The sequence below is a fragment of the Drosophila willistoni genome, chromosome 3R (assembly GCF_018902025.1).
Source record: "Drosophila willistoni isolate 14030-0811.24 chromosome 3R, UCI_dwil_1.1, whole genome shotgun sequence".
Lineage (NCBI taxonomy): Eukaryota > Metazoa > Arthropoda > Insecta > Diptera > Drosophilidae > Drosophila > Drosophila willistoni.
In genome coordinates this window covers 10,595,223-10,614,150 of record NC_061086.1, presented here as the reverse complement: position 1 = coordinate 10,614,150, position 18,928 = coordinate 10,595,223, and the positions used below count along the sequence as shown (strand labels likewise).

The 18,928-nt window shown below is 33.9% G+C and overlaps 1 protein-coding gene across 1 annotated transcript; it reads left to right on the top strand.

Moving 5' to 3' along the window:
• Positions 1-236: 236 nt before the first annotated feature.
• LOC6651345 (all trans-polyprenyl-diphosphate synthase PDSS1) lies at positions 237-18,432 on the top strand. Its single transcript, XM_002073492.4, has 8 exons — positions 237-645; positions 11,672-11,848; positions 12,164-12,303; positions 12,510-12,651; positions 13,205-13,294; positions 16,996-17,127; positions 17,272-17,466; positions 18,019-18,432. Exons 1-8 carry the CDS (start codon positions 394-396, stop codon positions 18,238-18,240), a joined length of 1,350 nt encoding a protein of 449 aa, XP_002073528.1. The 5' UTR covers positions 237-393; the 3' UTR covers positions 18,241-18,432.
• The last annotated feature ends 496 nt before the right edge of the window (positions 18,433-18,928 follow it).

Sequence of the window (18,928 nt, the reverse complement as noted above, 5' to 3'; positions counted from 1 at the left end):
AAAAACATTTAGCTGGAGCTGCTGGAGTCGGACGCAAGCAAAGCGCGCTTCCTAAATCGGAATTCAATATACATTGGAGAAGAAAAGTCTTAAAGAAATCTTAACTCAACAATAACATAATTCGACGGGCGTGTGTGTGTTTTTTGGTGCCAAAAAAAAAATCCTGCGAACAAAACCAAAGGAATATAAAAGATTAAAACAAAAAAATATTTATTACAAAAAAAAATATACAATAATGATCCACACTTGATTTTCAATAATAAATGAAATACATAATTTCTGTGCAATTAAAGTACTTCTAACACAAAAATATTCACAACAATCCAAAAAAAAAGGAAGAGATAAATAGTACAAAAGCAAATAAATTGTTCAAAAATTTTTTTTGTAAACAATATGGCCTGCCTGACTACTTCCGGTCGCCTAGCGTGCGGTTCACGTCGCCAACAGACGCACAAGTTCCTTTGCCAACTATTCGCTGTTAGATGTCAGTCATTATCAACCTCAACGTCAGTGTCATCGTCATCATCATTAGCATCCTCAGCGTATCCTCTTCAGCGCCAGCGCCAGCAGCAGCAGCAACAACAATTGAGGCGTGGTTTTCATGGATTAAGTTTCAGCATTGGCCAGGATTATCTCGATTTGCTGGTAAGTTCATTGAAAGACACCTGAAAGTGCATTGGCAGTGCGTGACTTTGGTTTTTCGATTTTTCTTTTACATTTTTTTGTTTTTCTCTTGCCTGTCTTGTCCGCTTTTCATTTCGCCAAGCCAAAAGGAAAATGAAAGTGAAATTGGTCTTCGTTGGCCATTGCTGGTTTTGTGCAAGTGCCGTGAAAAAGCACCAGCCAAAGCCAAAGCAAAAGCAAAAGCAGCACCAGCACCAGCAGCTCCCACTTGTTGTTATTGGCGGAAGCCGCTAGCTGCAACTTTTTTTTCTCTCCTTTTTGTTTTTTGTTGCCTTGCATATTGGCAAGGTGAAACATTTCTTTCTCTTTCCATCTCCCACACTCAATACCTATGAATATATGTATCTATACAAACTATGTTTGTCTGCAGTTTGTCATCTTTTTTATATTGTTGACAAGTCTGTAATTTTTGTGTTTTTTTTTTGCCTCCTCTTTTTTTTATGTTATGCAATTTGAGTTTCCTTCTTGTTGTTATATTTTGCATCTGTTTTTATTTCTGTTACTTATTGCTCATATTTATTAATGTTTATCGGTTCACATTAGTTAGCAATGCTTCTAAAACTATGAACTCGTTAAACATCAGTTAATTGAATTGCTTACATATAGGAAATACTTATATCTAGTGCCGACATATGTATGCCAATATGGTTTATCACTTTGCTCTACTGATTAAAAGTTATCTGATTTTTTCATGAGCTAATCATTTCGAGTGGTTTAGTGCTTTTACGGGTATTTCCTCCACAATTCGGATTTTAGCCAAAAAATATCAAGCAATTGTCAATTTTAGTCACCGCTGTTTATCTCATTTGTTGGTAAACAATTAATTCGGAGAACATTTCAATGAATAATAAAGTATATAGTGAGAATCTCTGTACTTTGGGCTCATAGTGATTAATCTATCTTTCAATTGCTTAAACATTGATTAAGTTTCAATAAAGAAGTTAACAATACATTTTTTTTCGGATTTGTCCTTCCAAATAAAAACTAAAACAATTAGCCAAAACATAAATTAGAATTGTTATAATTTTTTTAAAGCAATTAAGTGGCCTCATTTATATTCGTTAAGGCTACAAAAGTAACTTCATATTTAAGATTTATGATTATTAAAAAAAAAAAGGGTTGGATTCTCATAAATCAAAATTTTTAAGATCCTTGTTTTACAACTTTTCATAGCTTGTTGACATGGTCAATGTTAATATATGTATGTATTGGTCAATGTCAAAATATTGGTTGAAATATATTATTTTAAAATGATTTCATTTTAACTTTATAGATTATTTTCAATAGAAAGTAAAAACATACACATTTTATTTTAATACACATTAAATATTGTGTAAAGAAACCTTAATTTGAAACCATCCTAAACTGCAAGGTGCATATTAATTTTATTGCCTTGACTAATATGCACTTTTCTATGTATAGGCAAGAGCAATTAGTGCACAATATTTCTTTTATATTGCTTTATAGCATGCCATTTTAACACGGCTTACTAAATACTTAAAATTAGTTAGCAGCTATGGCCCTCACAAAAATAAAAATGCTCGTTGTAAATTGATTTTAATTGCTTTAACATTGCAAATTCTGGACAAGAGATTCCAACAAAAATGCATTAATTCAAATATGGCTTAGACTGTAGCCCTGATTCAAGGTTTTTTGGCATTCATAAATATTTAAACTAACGAAAACAAAAGGTTAACTGTCTAAGCTCATTGTAACAATGTAAGACCACTGACCCAACATTTGAACCGAGTCAGAGATCAATGGCAATGCACAGCAATGGGTTAAGACAGTTAAAACAATGTCAATACCAAGCGATGATAAAAAAAAACAGAATTTGAAATAAAACGTTATAAATTTGATAGTAAATTTTCAACAAATAATCATTTCTTTTTATTGTTTTTGTTGTTATATTTTGTATGCAATTGTCGTTGCTGGCATTATTTATGCATTTTGGTTGTTTTCAACTACCAAATTCATGCCAAAGCCGAATTGATTTGATGTCCACCACACACAATGCACACACACACACGCACACACACCTGTGTGCGAGGGAAAATTTAATAGTTTGAATTAATTTATTTCGAAAAGTTTATTTGTAAGCTTTAATTTTCTTCTATTTAGATTTCTTGTATGTATTTAAGTTTAGACATCCGTTTCCAGTTTTATTGGAGCATCCTTTTCAGGTTCTTTCAAAAATGCTCTTAAGAGCATTGTCAATTCCTATTGGTATTCCTATTCTAGTTCATATTGAACATCCTTTTCTAGTTTCACATAAAAACTAGCTTCAAGTTTTGCGAATATCCTTCACTCGTTCTAATTGTATTGTTGTTTGGTATTAAAAATATATCATTCTTTATGCATAATAATAAGTTCCTAAATATTATTATAAATGATTTTTTTAAATCGAAGAAGAGTAGGTAGAATTATGAAAAATAATTTTGAAAAATTCTTAAAAAACAAATAAATCTTCGCTAATTTATAGTTATGTCAATTTTAAAACGATTTTTAAAATATATATCTCTAATTTCTTAAACCTTTAAAATATATTATATATAAAAAATAATATTTTTAAATTTTTGGAAAATAATTGAATAGATAAATCATAATTTGTTTCATAAATCGAATCAAAACTATTTTAAATATCGAAATGTTTGATGATTCAGATTTATCGAATAACTTTTTGAAGTCGCTTAGAAATTGATGAAAGTACATACAGATACATACAGATATTTATTATAATTATCTTATTACCCAAAAATTATTAGAAAAATTGTCCAATATTCTCAAAAAAAAACCCCTTAACATTACAAATCTGTAATTCTTCCATTATTTGACTGATTTTTAGAATTCATGTCTTACATGAATTACACTTATTGGAATGCGATCAATTGATTTTGATGGCTTTTAGTTTCTTGGTGTAACTTGAAGTCATCTAAAACTTTTGTATTATCCCTCGTACACACCTGGTAACTGATACATTCATCTATCATAGGTAAACAATACACAAAACGCAAATAGAAAGCGCACGTCGCAGCGGCAGCGGCAGCTAAGTCGCCAAAAAAAAAAGCATATAGATATGTTTGTATGTATGTATGTATGGCTATATATGTTTATATGTATATATAAACGCCAACTAATAATAGTCTGCAATAGCAACAGTAAAAACAACAACAACAACAACAACAACAACTCCCAGTTATACCAGAAATTCACTTTTTAACGGTTTCTTTGACTTTCTTCTTCATTTCATTTGTCTCTTTTCTCATTCATATGTTGGCATTGTTTTGATCAACAACAACAAAAACAGCAACAGCAATCAAAAAATTCACAAATTGTCGCTTTGATTTTAAATACCCTAACTCTATAAGCTTCAAAAAGCCAAGTAAGGGTAGTCAAAAGGTCTATTTAGACTATTTTATAGTGTTCTTATAAACTAGAACACCTTCTTCAAGTTGCAACACTTTAGAGTTTGTTAAGTATTTCATAGTCGGTGTTTCCTTAGTTATAGAAAATTTATTGTCTTTTATCTATGCTCTTCACGAAATTGCCAATACATGTATTTCTTATCTTTGGATTGATTTAATTGCGGAATTTAGTTATTTTTCATCTTAACCAACTCAACGAACAACTTTTTTCTTTTTGTTTTTTTTTTGGGGCTCCTCCCTCGAACTGTGGTCAATGCCGTCTGTGTGTGTTTTTTTTTTGGCTAATGCTTCCTCTTGCTCTTCTTTTCACTTTCATTGCAAACGCGTGAAATTTGTTAAAAAGTTTAACGACTGCGTGTGAATTTTGATAAGTTAACTGATAGAGAGAGAGAGAGAAAGAGAGAAGATGCGGGGCAATTAAAGAAACAAAAATTCATTTTATGTTTTAAAATTTTAAGAGTTTCTTGATCAAGGGTCATTATCTTTAAAGTATGACAAACAGAAAATAAATAACCATCTAGATAGAACATTAGATGGAACAAGAAACTTCTCTGATTGATAACGACACAAAAACTATAGCAAATTTTCTTTTTGTTTTAAATTAAAATTTTAAAAATGACTCAATTCTAAAATTTCTTTGAATTTCATCTTAAAATTTCAAAATCTTTCACAACTTTGTCGTTTTTGTTTGGCTGGCCAAAACTTTGTGAGAAAGTCATTAATTTGCGCATAAATATGTTAAAATTTAAGATAATTTTTGTATATGTATGTATGTATATGTAAATATCTGTCGTATGCACGAGATGGTCATATCGTAAATCTTTGTCTTTGTGGCCGAATCTTTATTTCTGCATTTTGTTATTGTTGTTGGCCACAGACACTTTCACTCGCCAATGGCCAATGGGAGGAGAGTGTAAAATCGCAAAGCAAATTGGGTTAAAATAAAAATATTCAAAAAAGCAAAAAAAAAAAAAAATAACAAAACAACAACAACAAATTGGAATTCTTTAAAGGGATTAACCATGAAAATGCATTTAATAATTTGTTAAATTATCCAATTAACATGGGAAATGAAAATTTGATGAGGGGAAAATTGTTCCAGACCTACCAGAGGCTCCTATTTTTTGTTTATCGTATTTTTTTTGGGCATGTCTAAGCGGCTTTAGACTTTCATACAACCTGCCTTACACCTGCATTTCATTTGTTTTTTTGTTGCTGAGGTCTTTTGGTCTTTGGCTTTGCCTTTGGCTTTGGTATTTTGTTTTTTTTTTTTTTCGCCTCGTACTTGCTGACCCAATTCCAAAAGACGCATGCGTTTCGGTGTTGTCCTAAACTGGTTTGTGGTTTCTTCTGTTTCAGAGAGGTTTGCTGGTTGATTGGCGGCATCGGCATCGGCATCGGCATTGGCGGCCAGCAACTGTTAACTGTTAATGATTTCAGCGTTGTGTTTTCTTTCATTTCATTTCATTTTGTTTTTTTGTTTAACAACAAAACCGAAATTTCGAATTTCGATTTGAAAGCAACCAAAAAGAAGCACCGCCGCACCATCGTGTAACGGCTTGAAGCAAGTTTGAAGCTTTGGTCAAGTTGCATAACTTTGGGCCCAAAAGCCGACGCGTTTACCCAAACTGTCAGCCCACATTTCATCAATGTCGTTCAGTTTTTCATGTATACCTATCTAGCATTTTATTATTATTATTTTTTTTTTTCCTCTTTTTTTTTACATACATACATTGGATGCTTTATCAATCAATTAACATAAATTTGATTATACCAAACTGATTGCCTCATTTGTGTATGAGATGAAATGGAGGCCAAGCCAAGACAGGCCCAGCCGTTAGCCATGTTGCGTCTTCGTTTTTTTTTCTTTTCTTTTAGTTCATCACATTTGTTTGTTCAACATTCTGAAATTTGAGAAAAATAGTTTTGTTTGTCTACATTTGCATTGGGTCTAGTGTAATTTGGTTTCACTTAATTTACATTTGAAATTGGTTAATTGTTTGCCTCTTGGTTTTGTTATTTCCACATTCCTAGTTGCCTACTAATATTTCACCAACTCCTTCTCCCCTTTTTCTTGTTAAATTTTGCCTTTCCTTAACATTTGCATTCATCTTTATGTAATGCAGGATAAACTTGAATCTACAAGTTTTTCCCTCGATTAACTGGTTTTCAATTTGCCCAAAAATTTTTTCGACTTTTCGCTTAGATGTAATTTTTTTTCTTCATTTTTTGGTGGTTTTCATTTGACAGATGTTGTCATAATTACCAAACCAAACCCCTAAAATGTCATTTTATGAGTTATAGCCACTTGTTATTATTGGTTTTCTGTGTACGAATATTTGTCTGCTCGGAAGTTGATCACAAATTCATATTTATAGGAGTAGCCGTCTACGTGTTAGATATCATGCACTAATTTCAATTGTAAATCGTATTACGCAAGGTCCAAAGTACATACCACGAAAAAAAAAATAGAAGCATTTAGTGTTGATCAGGCAGGCAATAAGGTGCGAACCAGTTCAAGACTGAAATAAATGGCCAGCACCACGCAAAGTATTAATTGTAAATATGTATATTATGAAATGCAGAAACAATTGGAATAACAAAGAATATCACAAACCCGTTAACAAAAATTACTAAATCTAAATTAAAAGTTCCTTCTTGAGAAAGGGTTCTTATTTTAAATGTTTAGAACTTCCACAAAAGTTCGCATATTAAGTTACATACTTATATGCCTCTTGCCATAAATTTCTTAACATATGCATAATAATATTTAATTGGCTTTCACTTATTGGTATATAAGTGGGCAATCAGAGTAGCTTCTAATGTATTTTAAATCGTCACAGTGTTTGATGAGCTTAATCTTGATGTTATAAAGCCGTGACGAATTGATGTATTGAGTCATCAGATTGCATTGTCCATAACCTGCTGCCATGGGTTAAGAAACATTCTCAATGACGGCTATTATGGCACAATGTTAATGCCATTTGGCAACATGTCTGTAAGTAAATTGCCTAGTTAGAGGCAAACACTCACTCAGACACTCAAATTGAACATTCACACTCACTTGAAATGCGTGTGAGAGACGTTGTTGAATTGTTAACACGCATGTTAACTAGCCGCAGTCGTAGCCACAGCAGCAGCAGCAGTCAAAATCGAACAGAGAAATTACAGACATACCAAACAAACATTCAACCAAACAATGGACTGGCCCTGGCCAGCGATTTCTGCAGTCCCCGAACCGATCTTTTCCTTCCTTCTCACTCTCTCCCACTCTCTTTCTCTGTGTATGCCCACTATCTCTGGCAGTCTTCTACCCTAGCGGGCGTTTTGGTTATGTCAGCTTTAGGCCGGGCCACAACGACAAAAAGGGAAAGTAAGAGAGACCAATGCCTCGTCTTCATCGGCGTCGTCATCGTCATCATTGGCGGCGGCCCTCAGCCAAAGAGGCATTTGCTCACTTTCTTGAATTTAATGTTATTTCTTTTAGCCATGGCTCTTGTGTTTGCTATTGCTGTTGCTGTCTTCGCTTTTGACCAATACCTTATTTTGTCGCTGTTGTTGTTAGCTTCCGCTATTTTGCCTCTGTGTGTGTGTGTGTTTGTGTGTGTGTGGTTGTTTGGTGGCCTCTGTCATAGCTGATCAGTCAAGTCAGTCGCATTTCTTTTTTGGCAGCAATTAAATTCAATGAAATTACATTCAAAACGTATGACTAAATCATAAGGCCGTAGAAACAGTTCCGGTTTTTGGAAAAGAAATGATTATTCCTTTTGGCCACTTCGTAATGTTCTCCTTGCACTCAATTTGCATATATAGTAATTGTTATGGGTGAATAATGCCCAAAAGCCAAAATGTTTTCAAATGCTAACATCAATTTTTATGTTTATGGTAAGTCTGTCTGGTAAGTACGTTCGACCTCCATTAAAATAGCTACATGCAAAAAGCAAACAATATTTTTTCGGCATACAAATTGACCAAAAGAAAAAACAGACGACAAACACAAACACACAATTCACAAATTTCAATGCAAATAAGAGCAAAAATATAATAACAATAAGTAAGCCATAAAACCATCAATAACAAAATGCAACAATTTTGTAATCAAAATGACATCAATCAGGCAGACAGCAAATAAAACCAAAAATACCAAAGAGACAAACGTATGACGGAAGCTGATTTGAATGTGTCGCAGTTTTTACACCCTTTTGAGTTGTATTTGAAAGTGAGGGAATAGTAAATTATGTATGCGGTTTATTTTGTTTTCCCTTTAAGTTAAAATCTACAGGCTTGCAGCATTTTGAATGCGATAAAACACAAATCTATTGGCTCTTTGGCTTGATAGAAACCACCAAACTCTTTATTTTGGAGTGTGTATACAAATGGTTCAAAAATGTTGAACAATCTTTTTAATTGTTTTCATCTTCAGTTTGCAATTCAAGCTCTACAATCGACAAGTGTTGAGGATTATACATGCATATATGTAGACATATGTCGTGGGAGCGCCCCGAGGCGTTTAAGATAATCAAATTTGATTTCGCACTTGCCTCCTCGTCTTTGGGGGGGTTAACACTATAATTTTCTGTATATTTGTTTTGTTTCTTTTGTAATTGTTTGTTGCTGTCATAATTAAATAAATGACATGAAAAACGCATATTTAAATGAAAATTGTCGGAGGTTATTTTATTTTATTTTATTTTTCTTGTTTCAATCAATGGGGGAAAGTTGGACCGCTGCCAATTGTTGGTTGGTTGGTTATTCACTTTGTGGCTAACTTTGTGTGAATGTTGCTGAGACGATGAGAAGATTAAAGTGACTCGTTTTAGCCAAAGTATTGAAATGAATAGACCACTAAGATGGGGCTTAGGCTCAAAGCCTGTGGCACTTAAAGGCCATGACAACAGTTGGCAAAGTTATTAAATGATTTTTCATTTTTGTCACTCGACTGATATTTTGTATTATTTGTTTTTAGAGTTAGAGTTTGGAGATTTCTGCACTTTGCCATGCTGAAGATGGGTCTTAAAAAATTTGTATTTTAAATGTAATTTCAGTGACGTTTTGGTAGAAACAAGTTTCAAAATCTTTTAAGCGGAGTTAATATATATATTAATAGGGCCTCAAAAAGTGAGAGATATAATATCTTAGTTTCTGTAGTTTGTTATTATTTTGAGAAAAATCATAAAAATGTTTAACTTGATTACATGCCAGAGTGACTAAGAGTTCTCTAATTAATTAAAAGGTACAGTGATACAAGACGAGCAATAAATAATTATAGATCATTTCTCCTTCTCTATCTTTCCCTTATTTTGATGATTTCCCTCCTTATATAATAAAAGCCGCATAAACGCATTGGTAAAAACCAAGTCCTCGGTTAACGATCAGCAGCCAAGTGCAACGAACAACTAAAAATGTTTACTTCCTATTTTGGTTTGGTTTGGTTGCACGCACTTCAAAAGCAACAACAACAAGAACTGCACAAAATTGCCAAGTTGCTGCTGGCTTAATGATCAATTATTCACTGATATTATTAGTCAATAAAAACAACACACACACACATCTGTTTGTGTTTATATATATTTATGTATATCGCCATGCCACCACACAGAATTGAGTTCACAACATAATTATAATTATTTATGCATTTATGGGGCCACACATCTAAACACAGTACGGACAGACGTCGAAAAGTTTATTACCCATCCACTTATTTAGAGACAATCGAAAGACTTTTGTTGAACTTAACGCGACGACGGCGGCGGCACCTGCCGTGGAAGCAGAAGCCAAACTTTAAAACCGTTTAAATGTTTTTAAAAATCACTCAACGTAGTTGGCCAAAAACCAACAATGAAAAAATAGCCACAATTAAATGCATTTCTGCACGTTTCGATGTTGGTTTTTGTGTGTTTTTTTTCTTCTTGGGTTTTTGATTTTTGCAAAACAAAAAAAAAGAGAGAAAAAAAACCAACAAACCTTTAATATAAAAAGAAAAAAAAATGTGTTAACGCATTTGCTCACTTTCTTACACTAATTTCAATTTACCGCACATATTGAAAATGAAAGTTTCAACGAGTTGAATTTAATTTGGTCTTACTTCGATTTTGTAATAAGCTTTCTATTTAACACAAAGACAAACAACAACCACAACAACAACAACAAAATACGACGATGAAAAATAATAATAATAAAATGTTTATGACATATATTTAATATGAAACTGGGTCATTACAAGCTTGCCCCTTTTTGAATGGTCAAGCAAATTGATTTGAATGAAAAGAAATCATTGACGAACCAGTTTCATCATCATCTTCATCATCATTCAGGGTTCATCACACACACGTGTGCATCAGAGATGATGACGATGATGATGCTCAAGATGGTGACGATGCTGTAAAAGAAGAAGATGAACACTTGCCAAGGGCGTTAATAGTTATGGTCTCTTGATTATGGTCATTGACTGAACGATCAGAGCAGGATCTCTTAACATCTATCTGCATGACAAGTAGGTCAACATGATGCTGCTGATGCTTTCATGATGATGTGTAATCAGCCACGCCCAAGTCGATGCAGTGACAGCCAAAGACCTGAAAAGACTTCAATCTGTGTGTGTGTGTGAGTGGCAAGTTCTGAAAAATTTGATCAAGTAAAAATTAGTGAAACATTTAGTTGGTCTAGGTTATGTTAGAAATCAATATCAAAATTTGTACCCCTATCGATACGCCCCTGTCATGGCTTACAATGTTGACAGTTCCAGTTGGCAACATAAAATTTACATGTTATCGCTTTTATTGACAGACAAACTGACTAACTGACTGGCTGGCTGACTGGCTGGCTGGCTAGCTGGATGGCTGGTTGACTGGTTGGCTGGCAGACTGTTTAGTTGCTTAGTTGGCTGACAGAAAAACAAGAAGCAAAACACTTATATACATACCAAATGCCAAACACCAAAAATCCGTTGCATAATTGCATACAAAATCAACAAAAGTAGCAGAAAAACTACATAAATAAACCAAGTCAAATGTCGAGCAACATTTTATGTTTTTTTTTTTGTTTTGGGGTGTTGCCTCAACATGTTGACAAGCGATTTAACTGCGCGTGTCATGCTCATACAATATTTTTTATGTATTTAGTAGTATTATTTATCAACAACAAAAGGATTTGTGGCTACACTACATACACAGTCACACACACATACATACACAAGGTCAAGAGTCGCGAGGGCGCTAAATAATCAACTTCAATTAGTTGGCCATTTGCTTTTGCCTGCTGCAATTTTCCAGTTATTAATTTTGCGGCTGCCGTGTCAAAAAAGAGGAGAAAAAAAATAAAACCAAAATAGATCTGCTGCGGGCCAAAGAAACTTGTTAGTTGTGCCAGCCAGTCAGTCGGCAATTGAAAGTTGTTAAGTGACTCCAAAATGGAAAAAAAAACCAACCTAAAACGATGTAATTTAACATTTTTAAAAGCACGTTTGCCCCTCGATTATTCACACTTTGTCCATAATTGCTGCACTTTATATACCAATTGTTAACGCCAATCTAATTCTAAGCTATATTCTATTTTTTTTGCAGCAAAATCCACACAGTTGCAGCCATCATCTGAAGTACTCACAATGCTCCAAGACTAACCTACGTCAACATAGTTCAGTCCATACCCAACAACCCGCTGGACCTGTGCGAGAAATACAAATCGATCCATATATTATACTCGATGATGAACTTAAATATTTCTATGACGATGTGAGAGATGTAAGTTGGAAATTCAATTCAAATGGACCTTTGAGTCGATCAAAGACTGAATTCGTTATGTCAGACGAATTATCTACAGATGAAGAGATCTTTTTATTATTCATGAATATGTATAGAGTCTTAGAAAAAGCCTAAACACTTAAATGTGTTCTAATGAATAAATATGTTTGTCAGACTTAGGGTCCGGTTAGCTACGTCATTTGCCCAGATTTGGGGAACTTTTTTGTGGCAATGTGTGGGGTTTTTTCCGGTGTTTGTGTTTCATTTGGTGAAATGATCTGTTTTTTGTTTGTTTGTTTTGTTTGTTTTCTCCAGCTGTTGCAGTCGGGAACATCACAGCCAGAATTGGATACCATTGCTAGCTATTATTTTGATGGACAGGGCAAGGCGCTGCGTCCGATGGTCACCATGTTGATGGCCAAGGCAATAAACTATCATCTAAACAACGAGTCACAGTAAGTAAAAGAAGATCTTTTCATGCTGGCACACTTTATGTAGACGAGTGTAAATAATTAGCAAGTGTTTGCGAAATTTGTCTTAAATGTGTGTGTATGTGTGAGCCAAATTAAAGAAAACACACATACACAGAGCATAGAAATGAAAAATTTACAAATTTATTTGCATTTTTTTTATTTTATTTTTTTGCCTATCGCCTTGGCAGCCAATTAGTACACAAACAACGACAAATAGCTCTCTTCTCCGAGATGGTACACTCGGCCAGTTTAGTGCACGACGATGTCATCGATCAATCGGATTTCCGACGCGGCAAGCCTAGTGTGAATGCGCTATGGAATCATAAAAAGGTAAGTGCCATTCATTCAAAATTGTTTGCCAAAATCAAACAAAAAACAAATATTACGACTGTGAAGATCATCCAGCTATCATCCTCCTAGCCAAAGTCAATTCAGACTGAACTCTTTGACTTTGACATCAATTTGTTGCGCATTTTGATTTGATTGGCATTTTGTTGACTCTGTCAACACGAGTCTGCATCATCAGCATCATCTTCATCAGCATTGCCTTCTTGCATCATTTCAATTCATTATGATTTGACTGATTAAACCCCTATCTACATCTATATATCTATACAAAATGTTTTTCCCGTACGTCATTAAAATTGCATTTTTTACCCTTGCGGGGCATGTCTTGAGTGAATGCATAAACTAAATTAAAAATTTTTGTTAATTTAACTCCTTTTGTATGATTTTATCGTTGGCTTAGTCATGTTGGCAACATAATTTTGTTGCAACCTTTTAACTGTATTTTTTCTTTTATTTCGGTTTTCTTTCATCATCTTGATCGTCTTTAACTTTGTATTTTCTCTCTCTCTCTCTCTTTTCTCTGTCTCTTTTTCAGGTCACAATGGCTGGTGATTATATATTATCGATTGCCTCGATTATGATAGCTCGCCTGAGGAGCGATGATGTGACAATTGTTTTGAGTAAGGTAAGAAAACCACACAAGAGGATGAAAAGTTTAAGTTGAAAATCTCAACTTAGACATGGATTAAGAATTTAAAATATAAGGGCAATATCAGAATTCAACCAAAACTACAACAATTCAAATAATACTTAGTTTCGTTTGGGTACGAGGAACTTTTATATATTTACAATTGTGCCTTAAATAAACATTTATAGTATATGTATGTATGTATGAGTATCTCCCCACTATTTAATGTTCAATATTTATCGGTTAGTTGCTATGGATTCTTCAAGTACTTGGCACATTTTATGCTACTACTCGTAAATTGCCAACGTAAATATAACTAATGTTTAACTATTTGTTTAACTCAAGCGAAAAAGTCCCCATCAAAAAAAAAAAAAAAAAAAGAACCCGGATTCGCTATATACATAAGTATGCTTATACTATACATTTATTTATATACTTGAGCTGGGTGTACGTAATCGAATTGAGTGGTAAATTTCACACGAGCAGAGAGAAAGAAAACCTTCTTTTTTGTTCAAAATTAAGGAAAGTTGCTGCTTCTTTGATGAGCAAACCTGTCTGGCTAATTGGCCGCAAAGCAAAAGGTTGACTCCGTTCAGTTGGCCGAAGGCTTGCCATATTTATGGATGTATTCTTCACTTCCTGCGTCCCTGGTCAATGTCCAAGGCTAAGGCGAAGGGCAGGCATTCACTTTTTGGCTCTTGCTTACTTATTGCACTTCTTTCCTGTTTCGTATGTTGATTATACCTTTTCATATTATGCGAAATTCCTTAAATTATTGCAATACACACACTAAAAACAGGTGGGGCAACTAGCTAGCTGGTTGATTTCTATACTTATATTTCATATTAGTCAGTTGCCAATTTCACTTTCATCTGCGAGACTGAAATTAGAGCAAATGAATGAATATCTACATAATCTAGATGGTGGACCCAGAGTTAATGGCCAAAGTAAATAATAAACTTGTTTACGTTTCGAGGGCCCCTCCAAAAAACGTTTCTATTTGATATATACGAAAATTCGCAAGACATGCGTAACGAATTTGGACAGAGGAGGGAATGTGCGTGTGTGTGTGTGAGTGTGTTTGCATGGGAAGTTAAAGATCTCAAAGGTGTGGCTTGGCCATCTTAGAGTTTTGCACCGCCACAAAATGTTTGTATGTATAATTATTAACATTTTTAGTATATCTGCTGAGATCTAACGCATAATCAGTATTATTTGCATAGCCCACACATAAACTTTTCATATGTATACATCTAATGGCAAGTTGATGCTTTCTTTAAAAGCCTGTCATCATTTCCATATGTGCTTGAAAAACAAGTTCTTGGATTTAAAACGTGAATGGAAATTGATTGGAGAAGACTCCTAAACTAAAGTTTCTTTTGATATCAATGTATATCCATCTGAACTCAATTCTAAACATGCCGAATAAAAGAGTTATAATTCTTTATTTCTGCTTCTAGCGATCATATCTACAAAATTTTCTTATTTAATATGCCAGACACGTGCCTGAATAATTTTTGAACGGCTTTTAGAACGTTGACGGCATTCAAACACCAAAAATGAATGACTAGAACGTAGACGATATGTACATCTAACTGATGAAGACAATTTATGGCTATTTCTGTATTTTGATAGTGGGTTAAACCGCTCCGTTAAGGGCCATAATCCCAAAATGATAGAATAACAGAAATTGGGTAACATTTTAATGATGGAATCTCCCAAGAAAGAACAAAATGTAATTGACAAATCACTTGGTCACAGACAAAGAAGTTAAAAATTTGTGGTCAAATGAGATATGCTATAACATTTTTTGACTTTAATGATGCAAATTGTTACTACTGCTAGACGCACTCATTTTTGGTGTTAATTAACATTGAAAGTCAACTTTATATATTTGAAACTTATTGGCGTCAATTTGTCCATATCGGCTTACCTTACCTTGGACTCCTTGAGAGTCGTCTGTGGCTGAGGAGCGCCCACATACGCATAAAAATCCATCTAGTATTTATTTAACAATTTTACAACCGTCTGTGAGTTTTGAATGAATGAATATGCCTAATACTCAAGGGCGTGCCAAACAAACAAAAATTGTAGATACTAGACAAAAATGTACAGATAAATCCATAATATGATCAAACTTTCGGCAATTGGTCGGTTGATCCCAAAAAAAAAAAAATATATATTCAATGAAATTTTATTTGCTTGAAATATTTGGCACAATTGTGTTTGCATTTTGCATTTAGAGAGTTAGCCATGCGGAAGTTATGTATGCGCATATATTTATACACCTTTAGCTTCACTCACACACCCAGAGACAAAAATGTCTTTGGGTCTTAGGGTTTGTCACATCAAATTAGTTTAAGCAACTAAAAATAGTTTGTACAGAAATTATGAAATGCATTAGTTTAACCTCGGTTTCAAATTAATCACACCTATCAAACAGTCACAGGGAAATTCCCAAATGACGTGAGTAAGCCAAACTCAGTCTGCACATTGGACTCTCTCAAAGAAAAAAGCAAAAAAAAACACTTATTTGTTTATGCGAAACTTAAAGATTTATTGACAATTTTGACCGGAATAACAAATTGCTACTTTTATGCAGTTTTACAGTGATATAAGGTGGAAATAAATTATCATTAAATGGGGTAAGGCAGAAGCAGTTGCAGTTTTGAGAAGAAATTCTGATAATGTGCTTAATGTGCTTAATAATTTATTATTATAATAATTTATTGAATGTGTAAGTTTTACATCACATTTTTTGATTTCCTGATCATATTTACATAAATCCTCTTTTTAATAAAAGTAGTCATAAATGAGCTCATTTTATGATCACAAATGAATCCTATGTCGAAGAAAAATGATACCACTACTTATTTTTAAGATTTGATTAGGACGCATACTTTTAATCAATTTCCACATATTTTTAATCATACACGGCTTTAGCCTTACATTTTGTTGTTGTACGTTACATAAAACTGATGTCGAGCATATGAAAGAGGAATTTTTGAGTCTTCTTTTAAGCAAATATAAAAATAATCATTTCTTAATAAACAAGAAGGTTCAAAGTGGACCCAAACTGTTCAAACAATCTTCTAAATTGAAAATGTAAAAAAAGGAAATAGCCTACATTGAAACAATAGTTACAACATAACAGAATAATTCATTTAAAACAAGGCCAAAATCATAAGCGGATTAAGGGCTATACAATAGGCTGGAAAAGTATTTATTAGGTGCAATAAATTTATAGTTTTTAGTTTACCTTGTAACCTAAAAATTGGGTACAAACAATGTTTGCTTTGATGTTTTTTGTTTTTTTTTTGTTTATACACAGAATATTCTAAAAGCGAAATCTTAGGCTGCATATTTCATACATATGGAAGCGAATGTCCTCAATATCTTCTCCACTATATCGAACTATTCCAAACAATGTTCATTGCAAACAATTGGGAGGTTATAACAAAGAAAAATCTTTAATAGTTTCTAAAAATCAAGTCTTTAATATGAGAATTTTCATCAAGATATATATCAAGATATATAATTTGATGATATTTTTCATCGATTTTTAACCAAGGTGCACTTTTCTTTGTGTCTGTGAAGAACAATCCGGCTATAAACTAAATAAAACTTGGCATATTTATGACGCATTGTACTTAAATATTTTTTTGTCATTGTTGTTGATGTTGTTGTTGTCGTTGCAGATTTTAACCGATTTGGTTCAAGGCGAATTCATGCAGCTCGGCTCAAGGGAAACTGAGAACGAGCGTTTTGCGCATTATTTGACCAAGACATACAGGAAGACCGCTTCGCTGATTGCCAATGCATTGAAAGCGGTGAGTAACACGCAAATACATAAGTATACACACATACAAACACAAAGTATCTACCACAATGATTGAATTGTAATTGTTGCCAATTAGTTTGCACGCATAACATTTTGTCATTCAGCATTTAATTAACGATTCTTTTCCATGCAGACTGCTGTCATTGCCCAGGCCGATGATAATGTGGCCGAATTGGCTTTCCAATATGGTCGGAATATTGGCTTGGCCTTCCAACTGGTGGACGATATGTTGGACTTTGTCTCATCTACAGAGCAAATGGGAAAACCGACTGCAGCGGATTTGAAACTGGGCCTGGCCACAGCTCCAGTGCTCTTTGCATGCGAAAAGGTGAGTTCCCGATGCTTGCCAATTAGACTTCCTTATTGCTGTGCCAACAGCAGAGTTTTTATTCAATTACCAACGATATCAGCAATGAGTCGCACAGTGGCAGCCAATAAGAGGACTCACCCACCACCCATGTTTGTCGCCCATTTATGCAATTTTAAAGGCCGCTACTGCTGCCAGTATAAGCATCAATATTAGTATTGGCTATTCGACTACATCTTCGTTTGCTTTTGCATCCTCAAGTGCATTCCCGATCGATGATGATATCATACTAGTGGGTGGGTTTATGCGTCTGTTAAACGGTTTCGTTAACCATTAACGCCAACAAAGTGTTGGCCATTTGTTATGCAGCTCGCGACTAACAGACGCGTGCAGTGCGTCCTAAACAGCGCGTTAAACGCCACTGCATTGGCAAATAGTGAAAAGCTAAACCAACCATACATATATAGAGATGCAGTGGAGAAGTTTGGCTTTGGCATGCGCCGTCTAGCCGCCCGCCTAAATACCAAATCTTGCATAATAACACACGCACACATTTACGCATTTCTATTGCAGTACCCCGAGCTGAATCCCATGGTTATGCGTCGCTTCAGTGAACCTGGCGATGTGGAACGTGCCTTTGAGTTGGTCCACAAGTCTCATGGACTCGAACAGACGCGCTTTTTGGCCAAAAAGCACTGCAACGAGGCGATACGACTGGCCCAGGAGCTGACAGAGTCACCTTATCAGAAGGGACTGCAGGTGGTAGCAGATTTAGTCATCAATCGCATGAAATAAACATCAATGTACATACATATATAGATGCATATGTATATATATAAATGAATATACATATAAAATAATACTAATAATATGTCTAGGTTAAGAAGCAGGCAACATTTTTTTGTGTGTTTATGTTAAGTCAGCAAACGAGCAAACAATCAAGCAGAAAAAAAAAACTGAGAAAGAGAAATGAAGAAGAGAAAAACGAAAATTAAATAAACTTTTGTAAACAAGAATTATTATTTAGTTTTTAGGCATTGTTGTTGACACTGTAAATAATTGCATTAAACAAAACTAACAGACAAATACACAAGAAAAACACATATATACACAATATTCGATTATTTGCTGTACATAAAGAAAAGAAAAACTAGACAACAAAAAAAAAATGTTGATATGCAAATCTTTCTAAGCATACAAAATCAGCCAAATTCAACAGAACTAAATGGAAACTTGAAAAAAAAAACACAAAACAACTAAAGACATAAAAGCGGTGTTTAAACATGTACTCAATTTTTGTTGATGCCTTTTTTTTTTGGATATAGAATATATATTTTCCTTTTCGGTTAATGTTGAATATGTGCAAGAAAACAAGAAAACATATATAAAAGTAACCACAAATGTTTATTAGTCAATGCAACAAAATACAAATTCAAAACGATATTTATAAATTAAAACAAAACAAAAAAAAAAGCAAAAGCAT